General features: G+C 35.5%; 6 protein-coding genes across 7 annotated transcripts; 1 reads left to right on the top strand and 5 right to left on the bottom strand.

Moving 5' to 3' along the window:
- Positions 1 to 434: 434 nt before the first annotated feature.
- On the bottom strand, positions 435 to 1,932 carry LOAG_01772 (smfn protein). The gene is made up of 4 exons (XM_003137310.2): positions 1,748 to 1,932; positions 1,396 to 1,545; positions 781 to 933; positions 435 to 670 (listed from the first exon to the last, which is right to left on the bottom strand). Exons 1-4 carry the CDS (start codon positions 1,865 to 1,867, stop codon positions 533 to 535), a joined length of 561 nt encoding a protein of 186 aa, XP_003137358.1. The 5' UTR covers positions 1,868 to 1,932; the 3' UTR covers positions 435 to 532.
- A 57-nt stretch (positions 1,933 to 1,989) lies between these two features.
- LOAG_01771 (hypothetical protein) lies at positions 1,990 to 5,252 on the bottom strand. The gene is made up of 7 exons (XM_003137309.2): positions 5,125 to 5,252; positions 4,888 to 5,060; positions 4,256 to 4,461; positions 3,957 to 4,119; positions 3,660 to 3,828; positions 3,255 to 3,427; positions 1,990 to 3,025 (listed from the first exon to the last, which is right to left on the bottom strand). The coding sequence occupies exons 1-7, from the start codon at positions 5,184 to 5,186 to the stop codon at positions 2,805 to 2,807; spliced, it is 1,167 nt and encodes a 388-aa protein (XP_003137357.1). The 5' UTR covers positions 5,187 to 5,252; the 3' UTR covers positions 1,990 to 2,804.
- Positions 5,253 to 5,285: 33 nt separating this feature from the next.
- Positions 5,286 to 6,781, top strand: LOAG_01770 (50S ribosomal protein L20). The gene is made up of 4 exons (XM_003137308.2): positions 5,286 to 5,489; positions 5,676 to 5,786; positions 5,863 to 6,006; positions 6,147 to 6,781. The coding sequence occupies exons 1-4, from the start codon at positions 5,370 to 5,372 to the stop codon at positions 6,336 to 6,338; spliced, it is 567 nt and encodes a 188-aa protein (XP_003137356.1). The 5' UTR covers positions 5,286 to 5,369; the 3' UTR covers positions 6,339 to 6,781.
- Positions 6,782 to 6,828: 47 nt separating this feature from the next.
- LOAG_01769 (hypothetical protein) lies at positions 6,829 to 14,869 on the bottom strand (the record flags this gene model as incomplete). The annotated part of the gene is made up of 17 exons (XM_003137307.2): positions 6,829 to 7,128; positions 7,270 to 7,427; positions 7,527 to 7,728; positions 7,857 to 8,008; positions 8,576 to 8,806; positions 8,986 to 9,202; positions 9,381 to 9,502; positions 9,656 to 9,817; positions 10,027 to 10,197; positions 10,330 to 10,481; positions 10,639 to 10,863; positions 10,972 to 11,126; positions 13,314 to 13,409; positions 13,657 to 13,830; positions 14,295 to 14,402; positions 14,568 to 14,663; positions 14,768 to 14,869. The coding sequence occupies 17 exons, from the start codon at positions 14,867 to 14,869 to the stop codon at positions 6,865 to 6,867; spliced, it is 2,787 nt and encodes a 928-aa protein (XP_003137355.1). The 3' UTR covers positions 6,829 to 6,864.
- Positions 14,870 to 15,542: 673 nt separating this feature from the next.
- On the bottom strand, positions 15,543 to 18,065 carry LOAG_01768 (MSP domain-containing protein; the record flags this gene model as incomplete). The annotated part of the gene is made up of 8 exons (XM_003137306.1): positions 15,543 to 15,641; positions 15,803 to 15,940; positions 16,169 to 16,275; positions 16,424 to 16,463; positions 16,581 to 16,634; positions 17,245 to 17,442; positions 17,571 to 17,717; positions 17,952 to 18,065. 8 exons carry the CDS (start codon positions 18,063 to 18,065, stop codon positions 15,543 to 15,545), a joined length of 897 nt encoding a protein of 298 aa, XP_003137354.1.
- A 274-nt stretch (positions 18,066 to 18,339) lies between these two features.
- On the bottom strand, positions 18,340 to 20,183 carry LOAG_18354 (the record flags this gene model as incomplete). Of its 2 annotated transcripts, XM_003137305.2 has the most annotated exons (5): positions 19,994 to 20,183; positions 19,691 to 19,781; positions 19,164 to 19,331; positions 18,948 to 19,043; positions 18,390 to 18,590 (listed from the first exon to the last, which is right to left on the bottom strand). In XM_003137305.2, the coding sequence occupies exons 1-5, from the start codon at positions 20,101 to 20,103 to the stop codon at positions 18,390 to 18,392; spliced, it is 666 nt and encodes a 221-aa protein (XP_003137353.2). In that variant the 5' UTR covers positions 20,104 to 20,183. The 2 variants fall into 2 exon arrangements, with proteins under 2 accessions (XP_020305239.1, XP_003137353.2); XM_020451016.1 differs by lacking the exon at positions 19,994 to 20,183 and having other exon boundaries at positions 18,340 to 18,590; positions 19,691 to 19,804.
- Positions 20,184 to 20,200: the final 17 nt, after the last annotated feature.

Genomic DNA, 20,200 nt, shown 5'->3' with positions numbered 1-20,200 from the left:
TATATATATATATATATATATATATATATATATATATGACTCATCATATTGCCTTTGTGGTATCACATACACACGTGAATGGATGTACATTACATCACATGTTTCAGAGCACATGTCGTATAAAATAGTACCTATTATAGGTTTACTAATTAGGGCTCTTCCTTTTTAGAAATTATAGGGAATATAACTTACTTGTGGGATTTCTTCAATGTTAGAAAAAAAATGTTCCCAGTATGGTTAATTCACTACCTGGTATGGAATGACAGAATGGGGAATATCCTCGATATCTCCCGAAATGTTCTACCGACACTTGTGGGAACGGTATTTAATTTTCTCAGAAAAAATGGCAGATTATCGAGGAAACATGTAATAAACAGGACAAATAGAAATGCAACTGTTTGCAGTTAGGTCTGTGCAGGCATGATCATTCCTATCTTTTCATAACACTTTATTGCATTTCTCCAAACCTTATATTTCCTTATTTTTCATTAGCTGAATATTGTTGGACTTAAATAACAACAAAAAACAAAGTTTATGTTCGTGGGATGAAAATATTCTTCTTATACCAATTCAGCTCTTGAATACTCTCATGAATGTCACCAAGTGCTCGATGAGTATTTGCTTTTCGCGGTTTCCTTGCATAGATGTATGGGTACCATCGCTTCGCCAACTGAAATGCGCTAACCGAAGAAAATAAAGAAATGTACATTAATAATTGGTGAGAAATATCAATTAATTTTGACAAATAACAAATTTTTTTGACTTAAAAGGAAGCTCTACCTCTTTTATACTGGATACATCTATGTTTCGGTAGTGTAAATGCTTTTCAAGTGTGGGCATATATTTTTGTAGAAAAATTCGATCAGAACCAACAGAATTACCACCAAGAGGACACATACCAGGATCAGTATGCTGTCGGACATATGTTAGTATCTGAAAATTAATTTCCGATTCAGAAGATTCTAATAGAGAAATATAAAAGTGCTGAGCATGATAAGTGCACAGAATAAGCCAACGTACATTCCTTTTAGCCTTACAATACTTTTCAAAATTTACAACTTGGCCCTTTTCTCTAATTCAGTGGTTCTCAAGCTTTTCTTGACCGCTGACCACACTTTGGGTTTTGTATTTGTAGCAGGAACTTGAATTGTTAGTTTGAAAATAAATTTAAAGCAAAATTTTTGACATATTAATTGAACTCACAGTAAATTGTAATATTAAAAAAGAAGGGATATAATTTTTTATTAACAATTTATTATTGAGTAACCCTTGCGGATCACATTTTAGTTCTCGCGGACTATCAGTTGTCCACGGACTACTGGTTAGGAACTAAAGTAATCAGAGTCTATCTGCTTCCATACTCAAAGCAACTTATTAAAATAACATAATAATCACCTCATTCTCAGCTTGTTGCACTGTTATTTTACTGGATCGTATTTCTTGGAGAAGGCCATTGGACGTGAATGTTGCTTTACACCAATCATCCATTCCTTCAAGAACATCTTTCGGTTGTGATATGATCAAATTAAGTCCTTCTTCGACAATCTGGCAACTCGTACATCTTTATCAACAATTCAAATCAAACTTTTAAGTCACATCAGTTCTGAATGCTCAAATATCATACAAAGTGTCTGAAATAGTGAATGCTAATTTTAAAATAAATTAAACACTTAAGATCTTCCCCACAAATCGGTCACCAGTTTCTGACATTCAAATTTAGATTTAAAAGAAACACAATGACAGTTACCGTCAAATCAGGTTCAGTAATAACACAAGCAATTTCGACAATTGTTTTACTAGTGACATCTAGACCTGTCATTTCGCAGTCCATCCAAATGATACGTCGACACCGACTAGCTTCACCCATAGCCGTAATGTTTTTATTCAACAAGCGATGGAAAATACCGACAAGCGCCGTTTTGATGAAAAAAAAAGGCACTGCCTCCTGGAAATGATGAACTACACATTTGAAGTTGGTCCAACATTACTATCAGTTTTACGAGTCTTCTAAGCAACACTATTGACATTATGAAGACAACCCTAGCCCGTGCTAGATTTATACGCAAAGTACAGCCAACTCCAATAAAGAGCAGATAGACTAGATATGAAATATGAAAAGTTGATATAAATTGATATTCACTTTTTGTAATGCGAATTGTTCCACTTTGTTAGGACATTTACAGCATTATACAATTTGAGCGTAAAGTACAGCCAACATAATTGGTACAATGTGATCGGTACAATGCTATAACCACTGTACCAATCACATTTTGCTTTTGCAGTTTCTTGGTGATTGCTTATTGTCAACTTGATCAACATTTGATTATACTCTTAAAAAGTAATTAATGAGGATAAAAATAATCAGCTGGCCATTATTATGTCCGAAATAAACACAGATTGCAACAAATCTTATGCAAACATAACTTTAAAAGGGAACAAAACGATAAGAATCAAAGAAAACGGAAGGAAAATAATCATTTGAGAATAGAAAAAATTACATACGAGAAAAATAAATAAAGATGCATAAAAAGAATTCTCCTACACATTTGATTTTATAACAAAATGAAGCAAGAAAAGTATCTCCAAATAAATGAAGATTACAAAATAATAATTTAGAGGAAAAACTAGTGAAATGTATTCTTTTGCTTCTAATACAACCAGAAAAATAATGTTTATAAAACTACAATGACCTGAGTGATTTCTAAGGACAACTTCAAAGACAATACTATACCCAAGATCCTATTAACGATACTAACAAACTTGGCATTTGGATTCAACATTTGCACTGTACAATAATGTTGCCACTATTTGGAATCAAACTGTATCTGCTGCGATAGCCTAGAATTATCAAGCCAGTTCTGAATCTGAGCCTTTGCAATTGCTCTAGCATGCTCAGGAAGTGCAAGCATATCAGCTGTTACACTTAATGCAAATGCTTTGTCACCATCAACAGCATTCATATCACGTTGTTGTAGTGATAAATTTCTTGTCACCATTGCTGTTCGTTCTGCTTCTCTGGAAGTACCTGAAAGTTATTTTGGTATTCTAACGAAAATCATTCTTTTCTAACAACGCTTGGATTCCTCTCAGCCACTGGTTCATGGACTTACAATTTCGAAGATCATTTTTTCTGAAGTACTTTAGTGAGATAATGTTATATCTGCCACTATAAAACAGAAGATGTGCTAAATAACCAATGTTTGATTTACCTAGTTCTCTATTTTAAACAAATAAAGATTTTATTAATTCCTCACCCTGAACTGTTTTAACAGCAGTCAATCCTCCCGGTAATAATACAGTAGAATACGGTGACTGATTTTGTGAGACACTGTGCTGACCGTGCGAATTATCTGTTAAATCGTCCAAAAAGCCATCTTCAGACAACTCTTCACTGTCATGTTTTCGCTTCACACTTCTTGAATAATGTCTGAAAGATTTTGATCAATTATCAGTGCATCGCTGATCAAAGTATTTATTTAACCTAATTTGGTTGCCCAAATGAAATCTTTTCAATTTATAAAATGATCTTTGAGAAACTATAAATCTTTCAGACATTATTCGTACTCTGAACAACTTTTTAATGAAAAAATACCGCTTTGCGTTTTGCATAGATAGATAGAAATTAACGTTGAACTTTATAAATGCATAATCTAACTTACGTTGCTCGATCATCTAAAAATGGATCAATCCACATCATCTGTGGAAACAGATCCCACTGCGACTCCTCCACTTCACCACCGTTTGCACTCGACATCCGCATCTTTCGTTTTTCTCTCACATAACGATCGCGTACCTTTTTCCATTGCTTATAGATAGAATTGATGTCTCCTAGAAAAAGGTTTAATTCCACATAATTACAGTGAAAATTGTCAATAAAAGTTTACAATATACCAGAGTACCAACTTTTTCATTTAAAAGAAGAAACCATACTAGAAGTGGGAAAGAATGCCTGTAACCTGGAAAGTCCAAGTTTTTGATGATTTCCGACCATGCTTGATTTCGACATTCGGAATGTCTGTATTTGGGATCTCTGATATCATATAGACATGGATGTTGCTGCACCTCTTGGATCAATGATAGCGAGAAGGTTGGGTCGTTGATCACGATATGATGCGGAGTCTAGAATGGGCCAACGACTAGTTTCAAATAATCAACTTTCCAGCTTAACCATGTCAACTTATCTAACTACCTCGTTCTAAATCATTCCTGTCCTTTCTTCCTGGTTATTGATGGAAACAGTAAGTAAAATACAAACTCCTCCGGGTGAAAGCATAACTCCTTTGCCGTCTTTAGCACGAGCAAATTGTTGCTGCTGTCGGTCAATCATATGTGGATCTAAAAAGGTCAAGTGCTTAAAGTACTGCCATCCAGTATGTTCCGCACCGTATTTTAACTTCTTTTTTTCTTTCCCATATTTGTCACGCAACTGTTTCCAACGATTATATAAAGTACGTGCATCACCTGAAAAATTACCCAACATTCAACGTCCTCAACACTCTCAATATCTCAAAACCCATCAATTAAGTTCATTGAAAAAAAAAAAGAACTGATCAAGTTTACTTCCATCCAATGTACAACTGGAATTTCTTTTAATAAAACTTGATCGATGGTAAGAATCGTGATAAAGCATCATGATATTCTATCACCATTACTCGAAATGTCACAAAGACTGGGATAATATTTTTAATGAACCACATAGCTTAATGACCTTGAAAATTATACCGACCATGATATTCTGCCACGACTCACACAACACATATGCAGGTGGAAATCAAATAAAATTATTCACAGCTTCAATGGCTGCCAGAGAGATATTCTCTCATGAATACGGTAGTATTTGTCACTGTAAATGATAAAATCAGAACAATACAAATAAACCAACAACACCATCAAATTGTAATATTTGTACAAGTCGATTCCACACTTTGATCTTATGATCCGCTGAGCGATACAGACGATCTTTGGCATCATAGAGACAACGGCTACTACGAACAGCTTCAATGAGACGTAAGTTGAAGGAGCATGGTTCTGGCTCTTCCATCGAATGGCTTAACACTCTCCTGAAGTCAGAAAAGTTATCTTGTTTATCCAGTTGAAAAGCGGAACCATAAAGATGCAACTCACAAGGATAAATCCGCTTCGTTATCTTGCTCGTACACCGGTGACGGAGACTGACCACTCTCCATACTCAACAATCAAACCATCATATCCGTTTGACTACCCATTTCATAACTAACAAATCACAATTTCACGCGGCCTCGTAGTGGTGATAACTAGTCGGACAATAAACTACCCTTAATAGTATTGTGTTCTTGAAGGTATGGCTGTGGAGTTGACGGACTATTTATGATTGGTTTGATCAAGACAAGATGAGGTTAAGTGAGGTCAACTTCTTGCGTCGCATCATCAATAGCCCATATCATCCATTCCATGTCAAAATCAAACCAGATGTATGGCAGAAACGTGAACAGCTTAGGAGATTTGTTGCTGTATGTTTTACATTAAAAAACTTCTCTGTTATAATAAAATTATGATAGTGTTGGTGTGTACGTTGAGTTTATAGTCATACTGAGGAATGGTTGCATTAAAGTATGTTAATGCTAAAATATACATTAGATTATGGTGTTAATGATTCTTCATTCCACGAGTGTACACAAAGATGTCTTATGTTTTAGTGGCAATATGGTTTCCAACGAACTACCGTACGAAGAGGTTTAAGGAAATTGAATAAACTATATACGTATTTGAGTATGCAACGTGAAGATGCCCCAAGATTGGAGAAATATGTAAGTTTTCTTCGGCGTTACTTCCTTTCTTTTGTATATTCAAAATATTATGTATCGTAATTGATGAAGATTGTAGTATGCAGAAGAACGAGTGAGAGCAGCCCTTGCTGAGTATCATTTCGATTATGCACCCTTTCGGAATATGCTTGCAAAAGCACATATTCTGTTAGACAACATTGTCATCTCGCAACTTGCAATCTACGAACCGGAATCCTTTAAGGTTATATTGCTACTTTTTGTAATAATTTTGATAGATATGATGGATGTTTGAGCTACATAACAATAAGTACGTTTTAAATTACACTCAGTAAGAAGTGGGTAATTTTCATTTTGTTGATTGATTAAAACTGGTTGCATCAGAGTTTGGTTATGTTGACAAAGCAAATGGCACTCGAAGATGGACGTTCGGTTGTTACGGATGAAGAGCAAAGGAACGTGCACACTGACCAATCACTATTTGGTACTCCATTCGAACATTCTAAAATATTTCCTCGAGGAGTTGCAGAAAATCACCAGAAACCTCCAAGGCCGCTCAAAATTACGGAGTATTGAGTGCACTTCCTAACATTTGAACTTTTATCTGTTATTTCCGTTTTTATTATAAAATATTTTTAATATAAATCATTGGACAGATGACATTTTCATGCTACTGATATCGAGAGACAGTTTCAAGTTGGTCTTGTGATTTTGTAAGCTGGAGGATATTATCTTCACATCCTTATTTATGTATCATAATGAGAAAGCAGCATAAATTTACCATACAGCCAAGTAAATAGTGCAGAAGAACACAATAAAGCCATAAAACGGAAAAAGCGACGAATTCAATCATGCACGAATAAAGGGAAATAGGATGAAATACAACTTCTATACTTCAAATTTCCCATATTTATATTGAAAATTTAGAACGATAACATAAAATTATCGTAAAGTAATCCGTACTTCGGAATAACAGGTATGATTTGGTTACTGAAGAAGTTAATTTGGCTACCCCCTCCTTCCCCCCCGCCTCCCCCTCCCCCCTCCCCCCGAGTGAACTGTTTGAGGTCAACGATTTGAATTTTGATGCAAATATCAACAATTAATAAGCTCCTCTATGAATTCGATTTCGGCTTGCCCCTCGTCGCACTAATCCACCACCAGAATGTTGATGTAGATAGGGTGGGTACTGTTGCTGATGATGTTGAAGGCGATCATCAAAATCACCGGCCGGACAGTTGAATTCATAGCGCATTGGGATTGATTGACCGGGTCCAACTCTACCATCTCCAGTTTCATTCATATTCGGCATCCAAACACGCCGTCGAACTTGGCTACCTTCGAAACGACCATCAAAGTCTTCGTCCTGAACATCACATGAATTTCCTACATGATTTTCAAAATTTTTAAGTTCTGAATTGTAGGACAATTTTTAAATTTATTCGAGATAAAATCCAAATTCGGAAGTGATGCTATATAAATCTTTGGAATTCAACAACAAATAGACCTGTTTAGGCACCGCCGGCGTACGTAATTGAGGCCTTCTGCGAGGGTCGCGTACTTGAGTTCCAGGTGCAGATCCTCCTGGCCTATCGTCATCGCCATTCCTGGCTATACTTCCTCGAGACCCGACTCTTATACGAGGGTCGTGTATTCTCATTTCACCTGAAAATATATATGATCTGATACACATAAATTCAATATCATTATTTTTCAAATTCAAATTGTCACAGTAGACAGAAACAATCCATGATGATTACAAACCTGTGGAAGGGGCAGTTCTTGATGTTTCATCACTGTTTATTGATTTATTGTCTGGTTGTGCACTAGACCGCCAGCTTTGCGATTGTGAAGATGACGAGGGTTGCTGATTTCTTAGATCCACATCATTAGATGTACTGGTGCCGTTACCTGGTAAAAGTGGTGGCATTGGGAGAGAAGGAAGTCCAGTACGATAGTCCACATCCTGAAATGAAGAATTAAGAAGATGGATAGAACAAGAATATCAACTACTACAAGATGGATGAACTTGGTTTTTTCTTTATTTGGCTTATGAAAAATATATCTACGTATAGCACATTTCCGAAAATATACTCTGTTTTGGACGGATGACGATGATGCAGCAGCCAAAGGTGTAAGGTTAGCCGGAATTGGTGGTGGCCAAATGAGTGGACCAATAGCTGGTGGCATGGGTAACGCAGGCAAAGGTATACCAGCTGCTCCCATCTGCGCCACTGCTGTTAGTGCTGAAAAAAATAGGACGGTATTTACTAATAAAATAATAGTTGATAAGTCATAAATGAAACAAAAATATTCGGAACTTCAAGTTAAGAAAAACGGGACAGTAGCATTATTAGATTAGCATCTCAATAACGCTGACGATCTGGAAGCACATAAATCCGGCGACAATAGAGGAGAAGTAATACAAGTGAGAAGACAGATTAAAAGATTATTTCTAGGAACTAAAAGGTTCAACAGTGACATTTGGAGGACTTCCTCACGTTAAATAAAACTGCCCTTATTTTTCAGCGATGGTTCGTCATTGAAACGTCTCGTGTAGGCTGCTACCTACACGGTAAATGAGATAGGATATTTAAAAAAAGAGAATGAAACCCCTGTAGATACTAAATGAAGCCCTGTAGATACTTTCCAAACTTGATAATATTAAACTAATACAAGCAGGAAACATGCAGATACTGTACCAGTGCTTATGAAATTCTAGTCGACATCGCTAAAGAACTAACCTGGTTAAAAATTATCAAAATAAGCAAAGAAGGAAAAAAAAGGCGGAAATACGACTAGTAAGAACATACTTTGCACGGTTGGTACCAGAATACTCGGCTGCTGAGTAATTTGTTGTATTACTGGTGGCTGAGATGCTGTTGGATTTGGCCACTGTTGTACAACCGCTGGTGCAGATGATAGAGGTGGTGGCATTTGCAAGGGTACTGAACCCACCTCCTGATCTGACCCAGTAGGATGAGTAACATTTTTCTGGGAACGTCTACTCCTATTGTCCTGACCAGGACTGGGTGATCGGCCTTCTGAAAATTTGACTATAAAAAAATATGTAATTATTCGAAGACATTTATTCAGCATGCTATTAGCTAATTAAAAATAAGCATAAATCTGAAAACGGTTAATTCTTTCGCAAGTACGATACTTTTGCAGTATGATAACAAATAGGAGCACCATCCAAAAGCTTCAAAAATCTACTGATTACCTTCTTCACGTTTTGAAGATAATAACGAGCGTGGTGGTGGCCCAAGCAAGGAAGCTTTGGACCGCCGGAACGTTCCTTCATCAGGCACTTCGTCGACATAATCATCGTTTCCCGAAGCTCCAGGCTTTGCAACATTCCACATTCGTTCAAATTGCCGCTGAGCTTTCTTTGGTGGAGGCTGCTTGATCAAAGTCCTCTTTGCACCGATACTCATCGTCTAAAAAAACAAAAAATTCACTTCTAATTTAATATTCACCAGTATTTGTATAATGATATCTAATTATAACACTGTTATTGTAACCAAGGAATAACTTGGAAAAGTCGACTGCCCCAACTTTCAAAATATTACCGCATCTCAAAGATTTCATCAGCGGAAGTGATACTCATCAATTTACCTGTTGACGTGCGTTCGGATCTTCTGGAAACAATAAAGGTCCACCAACCGGCGGACCACCGACAGTTGTTCGTGCATCCTTTTTTTGCATCCCTTGGAACACGTCATCATCCAAGCCCATACCTTCAAAAAGCATACAATGAATAGAAATTTCGAATCGGAATTTTCTCTTCGTTTCAACATATTTCTGCCCGGAAAGAACCGTTTAATAATATAACTTTTAAGACCGCTTTATTTTATTTCTGTAAAAAAATTAGAAAAACAATTCAGTAGCACCTGGAATAACGGCGACAAACGCCTTTTCCTCAGCAGTTTCAGTTTTTGTTTCCTTTGCCGGCGTTGGTATTGACCCAGAAAACGATGCCAACCCATAGATATCATCCTGCGTGTCACCTGGACGATTTCGCGCCCAAAACTTCGTGTTATTATCATTAGAACCTGGAAAATATAACTGCAAGACCAGAATTTTGAAACCGGATTTCCAAATTGGGTTAGGTCAGCCTCGAATTTTTTACCTATACAAAAATTTTTTTACGACCGATTTAAATACAGAATGTCTAGAGGCTAAGCAATGTTTGAACCACAATATTCGAAAAGTTTCCGCCATTTATGGAGTAAATATAACTTCAGCTTAAAGCGGGATGTACCTGATGCCAGGATATGACCTAAAGGATGCCATTCAAGTGTCCATATGGCTTGGTCATGAGCATGCTCCAAAAATCCAAGTTCCTTGTCATTATTTACGAGCCAGTATGCCAGTGATCCATCACCACCACCACTTACAAACATACCCTCATGAACCGGATGCCAAGCTAATGCTACAAAATGATATAATGTAAAATGCAAAAAAATGATGAGTTTAAATATAGAATACGAAAGAGGCTGAAATTCCGGAAAAATCCGAATTTCGAAAGCAAAGAGTAATAAATTACTGGACGTAGGAAACTAACCAGTAACTTCCTTTTTGTGTCCCCTGTACGTATGCATTTCACGCATCATTCTGATATCGTACATTTTGATCAGATGATCGCGGGATCCTGTCAACAACCAATTTCCATTTTTATTCCATTGCACTGCCATTACTGAGTTTTTATGATCATGCCTTAAAGGCAATAATTTTAAAAAAAAATTACTGCGAATTATCGACCATAACTTTTTAAAACTCCAAAAATTGCAATAAACGCCACATATCAATCGTTTGTAGATAACTTCATATAGACCCTTATAGAACAGAATTCAGAAAAATTGGAAAAACTCACAAAGTTGATAAACACTGCCCTGTTTTTGGATCCCATAACTTCACTGGTTGTTGTGAGTCACGTGATCCAGTGCATATCAAACCCTTTTGTGGATGCCAATCAACGCTGCGCACATCCGATCCGTGGCCGCGTAGTACTTTTTCTTCAGCACATCGAGCAAAATCCCAAATCCGAGCTGTAGCATCGTCTGAACCAGTCACCAACTTCACATCTGTGGGCGCAAAACTAAAAACTAGTAGTGAGAAAACTCGAACATCAGTCGAATCGGAATCAAACCTAGATCTTTCAAAAATAAAAGTTGATTCAATTTAAATGACGAAATACATAACCAACCTGATAGATCGGATAGCCTCATCTTTATGCGCTTGATACATATGCACATTGTTCATATTCGGCTGCCAATATTTCACGAAACCGTCGTGATCCGCTGATACAAGCCACTGATCGTTGTGTGACCATTTTAGAGCACGGATCGCTGTGTCGTGGGCCTGGAAGACCGCACTTCAACAGTTAATTCCCTTGCTTAATTTACCCATTGTATACAATTAGTTGGAAGTGACACCAATTAACTGAGAGTACTGAAAATATTACAGCTTTCATTGATGAAGATAACGACACTTTTTTCAGAACATTCTAGGGGCTCGTGCCGCGAGTTATAAAAATCATTTTTTGCTTCATTATAATCAAGGAACTTGAAATTTCAAATTCTGCTTCTTCGCCTAAATTAATGGATTCTAACCCTTAACAAAGCCTCGCTTCTATGCTCTAATTGAAAAGTAAACCCTCTGATTCCAAATATCATTTCCTCGTCTAGATTAATGGATTCTGACCCTTGATAAAGCTTTTCTTTCATACTCTAATTAAAAACATAATCCTTCTCCGATATGTAGAATGCACAACAATCAATTGGTTTTCGTATTCCAATTATATCATCTTTGATTAAATGATAGAAGGTATCACAAAGAATTTATTTGGCGATACTAGCTTGAACCTTCTATTCATCCTAAATAATTGATTAAGATGAATAATCTTGCCGGAAGAGTAAGAAATCATATGTAAACGTTCAAAGTAAAAATACTTATTCAAGTGGATAAAAATGGAAATTACCGAATTTTTATTGATTAAAAAAATAAAACTGGATTTACGTAATGATGTTAATGCCTAAGATCAACAAAAAGAAAAAAAAAAAACAATCCGTAGCAAATCTACATAATTCGCCGTAGTTTTTTTTTTTTTGGAACAATGTCACCTTCCATTCTAATATGCATATATATGCTGGATTACTGCAATGACATGCAATTTGTTTCATCTCAAAGACCAAAAGAGTCAAAACAAAATTAAAGCATATTCTGACTGGATACATTCTCGTTTTCCGTAACATTCGAGACCTCTAATTGCTATACTGCTCGTTACTCATCCATTCACAACGGTACCTGATTTCTTATTGTACTTTTTCAGGACAGTTCATCTGTAATTTGTCGTCATCTTAATTTGTTAACTACTAACTTGCTAAGAATTTCCTTAACCTGTGTTACAATATAAGTCGATACATTTGCAACAAATGTTCTAAGCCTCTCATGAAACATCTCAAAACATTCAAATTTTCTGGTGCAAGAAATGAAACCGCTGAAATGTTGCTGGGAAGTTGTCCTTAAAAAATGCGAGGTCTACTATCAATAAGTGCAAACATTAAACATCATTAAAGAATTAAAATTGAAGGGCTATCATAATTGTCCATTCGAAAATCAGAATGTTTTCAAGAATTACAAACGAGCCATCTTCAAGTGACTTATATACCTTCAATACTCCCATTAAATGTCGTCACAATGTCAATCCAATTTCCGAGTAACAATGGGACCCTTTTTAACAAGATATCTAGACTTCAACTGAGGGTAACATCACTTTATTCCCAACAGGAAGAATTGTATTATGCTTTACCATCTACCCTTCCAAACTGCAGCAAATTATTGGATATAATCAGGCTTAATAAATCTATCTCAACAAAGTTTATGAATAAACGTAAATACATGGTTAGCATTTCGTTCATCACTGTGATGCAAAATAATCCATGCGACCCACACTAAGCCAAATTATGAAAAAGCCAGAAAGTCATAATGTTTTTTTGACCATCGCGTAGTTGGCCAAAACAGAAAAGTTTAAAATGACCTACTTTAACTGGTAAACTTATAGCTTTTACATTTCAACATCCCATGAGATTTTAACGAGTCGCTAATGTTTTGAAGAAGTCAACCATTTGATATATGAGTCAATTTTGAATTGATTTTACAAAATGCAGAAATAACGTAGGTACTGGAGGATAAGCCCAATACTCTCGCTGATAACCGCAATGCAACCTGTCAACAAGCAGCGCCTTATAAATTATTTATCTGCTTCATAATGATACAAAGCAGGAAAATATCGGCATATTTGTAAAAAAGGCAGTGCCGACTAGATCATCCTTTATTTTCATTTATGTTATAAATAAAAATAATTCTACTCACAAACTCTTTTCAGCCTTTTCTTTATTTCATTTTATTTGAGGCCGAATTAGTGACTTACGACGTATAACAAGGAGTAATGGATAACATACGGTGACGCATGGAAATGAATGAATGAGACAAAAGTGAATAAACGCGATACAGTGAGAAATGGACGGTAAAAGCTGCCACAAATACCTGAAGAATTGTCTCGAAATTGAAAGCTGTACCATTCCATAAAGTGAATTCGCCCGTCGATGCACCCGTTATCAGCCGTTTACCCTCTGGTGTCCACTGAAACTTATAAATCACTGACTTGCAGGAGTCTAACACTAAACATCGTTGTATGTCAACGGTAACTAAGACAAAAAACTTAATTAAAAAAGTGGAAAACCACTCCATGATATTACTAAAATGATGTAAACTGAGCAAAGATATCCTAGACTTATCTCATAGCTATAATGTGAGAAAATCTCGATTATATCAATTCAGTACAATCCAGAGTGAAGACTAAAACTACATGCAAAAATTAATAACTTACGCAAATACTGTAAATAGGACATTTAACTTTATTCATTGCAGCTCGCACAAATTTATTTAAAACACAGTCAATAGTCTTGTCTACAATAGTGGTTGGAGGAACTGCAGAATTCTGGTATAGTATGTCTGGCTGAACGGCCACACGACCACGTACATCATGCTGCCACAATCGAGCCTAAAAATTCGTTTCACATGTCAACTATTTCATCAATAAAACCAATTCTAAAGAATTCCTTCACATTCATATTTCCTTCCTACTTTCATTTCGATACTACGTTAAATCAGTACAACCAATTTTAACCTATTAATTGAAAAGGGTATGTACTATTGACAGACATTTCACAGAACATATAAGCAATTTATTACCTCAGCTCCAAGATTTCCCAGATATTGGTATAAGTTGTTCAGCAATATGAGGAATGAATTATAAATGTTGAAAAGAGGATTAGTATATCATAAATGAAGGAACTTTAATCACAACCAATGACGGAAACTACAGTTCACTCAACAATGATAAAAAAAATTTCCTCGCAATAAAGCTATTGATAAGAACCCGAATTTACAACATGAGATTAGATAACGCATGGTACAAACTAGCCAAATACAATATTAGAGGTTGGTATTTGGGTGCAAACATACCTCAAAATGATTTAATACATTAGCAATATAATCGATATGACGTCGGACATTTGCAACATTTTTGCGCAATCGCCTACCCGGACCATCAGCAACATCCAATACCGGTTGCTGCAATAACCACATAAGCTGTTGGAAAAAAATCAGACTTTAACTGAAAGTACATTTAGATACTTGTTATAAATGTCATTGTTTGTATAACGGAAACAGCCGTCAGTTCTAACTACTAAAACATCAACAAACAGATGACGAAGCGCATGTATGATTATCACGAACCAAATTTGTCTTGAATCGATAACCCGGTCGTAGGTAATACGGTTGATATTGGTTGTTGGTTCCAATCTGTTGTTGATTAGAGATGTTAGAACTTGTCTGCAAGGAAACTCTTGAAACAGTATATCCTTGAAGAAACAAGTTATGGACTACACAAATATCTGAAAGGAACAATCTATTAATATCTGGAAGTAAGGAACAACCTGTGGAAACTGTGAAGAGCTTGCAGGTTGCAACGATGTCGATGAGCTCGAAACATCTATATCCGGTGTTGGATATTGCAGCAAAGGTGAAGCTGCAGCCATAACGGCTCTAGAACTTTATATCCCCTGAAAAACATACATTTTAAGAAAAAAGGAGAAACATGAAATTAGAGAACGCTAAACAGATGATGCCGATTGTTTGAGTACGTTAAACATATAAGATGCAGAGCACACGAATCATTAAAAAATAGAGAATATGTGGGAATATTTTTTGAATTTAAATGTGCATATATGTTGAATATGTGGTGCAGAACGTTATGTACGTGAAATAAGAAAAAACAAAGACAGAAATATAAGTACGTCAAAAAACAAAAATATTTCACCGAATAGGAATACTCAGCCAGTGAAAAAGACCATGCATTCTAGTGAAGAGGCAAATGAAGGGTACAAGGATGAATTGACGCAAGCATCAAATCCCTTGACCCTTGGCCCCAAAAGGATACAAATATCCCCAATATTGACCGTTGACCAGTCAACCCTAGAAGCAGTGCGTACTGCACGCACAACCGTACGGCGCGTCTGAGTCCACAATGCAACATTGAAAGACCGACCATTCGGTAATAACAATCTTCCTCTATCAAATGCATGGGGAGTGGGACGCATTGAAAGCAGTTTATTCAATTGTAATAGTGAGAGGATGAAAATATAGTAGAAGAGATATTCTAATTTGATCTAATCCGATCCAATTCAATTCAGTCCATCTGATTTGATTCGATCAGATAACCCGAGTGATAAGCAATGGTAACATGGCCATCTTTTGACTATCCTTTGAACGTTTGAATAATGGCTTGGGAAAAATGTCATCCTTATTAGCCTGAAATATGAAATATACTAGCAGCAAACAATTTGTTCAAATTTCAAATTTTAACTTTTCGTCTTCTTTTGAAAATATTCGAATTGAATAGAAGGAAGGTACGAATGAGAAGTAAGACTGATCACTGAACGATGAGAAATGAAAATAAAGATGGAACTTACGCGAACACTGACGAAAATCATCTTATCCACTTTTGGTACAGCTTTCCGCCGTATAATATCCACCTTTAATTCTTGGCCTGGATCAATGAAGCCAAATACAGGATTCACCCGGTACAAATGGTTATCGGAACATTTAGCCTAAAGATGACGATGCACCATTTGAATATCTTTCGTTAAAACTCGTCCCTTCATTAAATTTCTATTCATCTTTTTACACTGTTGGGAATCGTCCTAAATTAAACGAAATGTGGTGAAATTTATTGGAAGAATTAACAAAAATGAAATTAATATTCCGGATATATCTTCACTTCCTTTCTCCAAATATCTTTACTTCTAATATTTGGAATCAAATAATATTTGCCATACTTTAACGGCCAAACGGTCTTCTGTTATGTTTCGCAGCTGTACTGTCTGATAACCTCCCTCACCATTCCATCGAAGGTTTTTGGGTTCAAGTGTCAGCTGTTGTTCCTCTATATATCATATATTTTATCAAAAACATTGTTGATCGTTTTTCTCTGACTAATAATAAATAGCCAGTTTCGGTGATGAGAAAATTTCGGGCAGGAATTTTTGGAATTGCAAGATATTCCAGAAAGTCTTTGAAAAAGAAGCCGTCACCTTTTTCATCCATTAAGCCAATATTTTCCTGAGTATTTTGCTGAAAATAAATGATTAATTTAATCAAGTAATGAAATGTTTTAGACAACAAAAGCAATGGCCTGGAAAATATTTCATAGACTTTTCTTTTTTTTAAGGAAATTAAAAATCAACTAACCTCTTTTTCTTTGAACATTGCTCCTTCAGTTTCCTCATTAGATATCGATTTTCCCTAAAAAGTTTTAAATCATTGTATTTTCTCTGTTCGATGGGATCAAAATTAATTATACCAAAGAATTTAGAGCAATTCAGGCTTAGGTAGTTAGTTGAAACAAAGCTAGCTGGAACACAGTTAATTAAAACAGCTGATTGAATTAGTTTAGCTAATTGGGATGATTTGTCGATCCGATAAATTTGTCATTTTCAAAATTTTGATGATACAAATGACTTGAGCTAATTTACTTCTACGAATCATTTTTTTGAATAGTTGATTTAAAAATTTTGCTTTAGTTCAATGATGCCAAAATTTTCCAAGTATTTCTTCTTAATTTGAGCAATTTAGAAAAAAAAGAAGAATCAGAGATTTGAGTCTTTTATATGATTCAAAAAATTTGACAGGATGAATGAATATGCTGTTATCCAAAAGAAATTTGCGAATGATTCAGGAGTTGTAAGAGATCGGTTAAATGGTTTTCCGTTAGGAATATCAGATTTGTTTGGGTTGCAGTTAGACATACATTCCTCTTTTCCTATAATATGATATGAAGATTTTGAACAATTGATGTTTATAGTATTAAAGTAATTTAAATAGCTTAATGTGCTTCCAAAATTTGTCGGCTTACATCTGCAAGTTTAGCACCTTCTGTATTTTTCGATTTCTCAGCAGTTATCATGGGTATTACAATGAGCGATGACTTTTCAGGTATCTTAGCAAATGTATTATCATCATTCTTTCCTTTTTCCCATTCCTTCTCATTTGATTGATCTGATTTTCTCGATTGAAAGCTTTTCTGATCACTTTGGCTGCTAACTGATTTTTTCTAAATAAACAAGAATATGACAATTTTCCTGCTCAATTGAATCGTTTTTAATTACTTCAAAGCTAGTGCTATTTTGGTTACCTGCATCGATCCACCCGAAAGAGGAAAGACTAATAGTTACTGATTACTTGATTTACTGATTCTTTTTCCTTGGATAGGAATGACGATGATTTCTCGACGCTTGCCTCCAACTTGTTTTTTGGCAGTTTGCTGATTTTTTCCAGAGATTGACTTGAGGATATGGAACTTTGCGTTACGTTTGATTTGGTATTTGACTGGAACATATATAACTAACTAAATGAATTAAATCAATAGGTCACAGATGGTGACTTGCCGGTGAAGTCATCTATGACCAATAATTGAAGATGCCAAAATGTTGAAGATGACAGTCTGAGCTTTTTCTCATCATTAGATTGCTTACTATATGTGATGAATAAATGAGCAATCCTTCTTTAACAACCTGAATATTTTGATGGAAAGAAAAACAATGCTACTGAGAAATACTATACCAAATTTTTTATCCTCTTTGTACGTTTTCCACTTGCACACTGTATGAAAACGGTAACCGCTAGCAATACTATTCCAACGATCAACAAGATGACATCGTTTGGTTGTGTATACATTTTACTACTGTATCAAACAAGAAAAAGTCCAATCTTTGCAATCCTGTTTCTTGACAGCCGCAAAAAATAGTGCCAAAATTAACGAATAAGAGTTTCAGTGTTGAAGCAATATTTATATATTACGATGAAATGCATAAAATGCGCGCACGACACGTATTTCCCTTTTATGCTTTGCCACGCTTATACGTTATAAAGCGAGCTGAAGTAAGTATTTGCAAGATAATGGTAGAAATGGATTGTGTAGGACGGATTGTGTAGGGTTTATGTTTCTTTTGACGAAATTAAATTTATTGGAATTACGCTTAGATCAAAGTTTAATCTCAATTAATCCAATGACGGATTCTTAGTTTCACCAAAACTTAACGATCCAAAAGTCGCAAATTGCCAATCCTTTTGCGGTACATATAATTTCATCACAGGAACTTGCTTATGGCCCATATCTTCTTCTATATCACCCTGAGAGCATGCGTAATGGCCACAAGATAGCATGCAATCCGTAATCGGATTTATTGCAACTTTTTCATCCTAAAAATATGTCGCAAAGTTTGTTTGTTTAGTCGTAACACGTTTCGTAACCTCAAAGCAACAAATGCTTCCTTATCATCTATTATCTTTTCTACTTAAACTTGCTGAATCATCAGAAGATTTATTAATCCATGAATCATTCAATATCCAATTTCCTTATCTCCTGATTCAGTCAAAATTTTTGTTTCCCTCTTATTAATCCATATAAGACTTTAATACCAGTAATTACTCATTGCAACACTTTAAACAGGAATTTCTTTCCCAAAAGAAGACTGTGCTTAAAACTCCCCTAAAATTGACAAAAGGAAGCAAAATTTAATCTTCTACAAGAAACTCAAAAATAAGGATAGACCGTACCGCCTCGCATTTTTTATTCGAGATGGCTCGAATGTATTGGCAACGATAATTATAATTCGGATGGTCGTACAAATATTCTGCATTTAAAGCTGTTACCTGTTATACAAATAATGAAAAATAAGTTAGTACATTAAATTTGCGACAGATATAAAATTGCATGAATCAATTCAGCGCAATATATTTCATTTCGTTGCAATGATTTTATGGAAGACTTACAAATTCGCAGTTAACTCGACTTTGTTCTGGACAATAACCACAACTTCTGCGACATTTTTCCCGAAATCTGGGAAATAAACAATTGTGCAAATTGTTATAACTACATGTCCCGTTTAGAGCAGCCTGCAGGTCATCGCTGCATACTGATAGTTGCTGCTCTGTTTTTTCCTGAAATTACTAATTATTTTAATAGCTCATCTGCGTTTCGGATTCCAGGTTTGATTTTTAGAGCTTCGCTAATTATCGGAATAACAGTGGCTTCTGATGTGAGATTCTTTCAATTAAACAATGGGAAATTTTTGTGGTATAACCACAATACTCAGGAAAAAGTGCGCAGGAAGGATAGGAGGATGGGAGAAAACGAGACAATCAGTTGCTTCAGACACTAAGTGCCACTCTCATTCCGATAATAAAAAGTACTCTAATACTTCAGTATTGGTGATACACTGATGAGTTAATACCCCATAAATCCAAGACATATGATAGCAAAAGGAAATCGATTTGAAGGGAAAATCCGGAAAATTAACCTGAACATAGACAAATGGATGATGCGTGCTGATGTAATACAATCGCAAGCTTATACCGCACATTCCACAAGTCCGAGCACATAATATATACCTGTAATATAATATGTACCTCCGAGCACATAATATATACCTATAATATAATATATACCTTCGACCACAAAATACATACCTGTAATGAAATTTTCTCAGAAGAAAACGGAAAGGAAAATGAATTTTCATTTATATTTCTTGATCATTTATGAAAAAAAATCCCATAGCAAAAAAACCTCAAGCTTTTTTCGCAAGTATTTCTAAAAATGAGACCTGAATTCCTGAAATGAATTGCAATGACCTCGAGATCTGTGCAGAAAATCACAATCAACAAGGCTATCTTCACAATACAAATCAGCCAAACCAATGACAACGTTGGGCATTTTTTGAAAATTTTCAGCCCTATACGTTGAAGAATTTGCAAAATTGTGCAGTTGATAATTCGGATCTTTATTGGCCTAAATTTGGAATTGATAGTAA

Source organism: Loa loa (genome assembly GCF_000183805.2).
Source record: "Loa loa unplaced genomic scaffold supercont3.272, whole genome shotgun sequence".
In the NCBI taxonomy this organism is placed as follows: Eukaryota; Metazoa; Nematoda; class Chromadorea; order Rhabditida; family Onchocercidae; genus Loa; species Loa loa.
The sequence above is the reverse complement of the archived record's forward strand: the minus strand, read 5'-3'. Positions and strand labels throughout refer to the sequence as shown.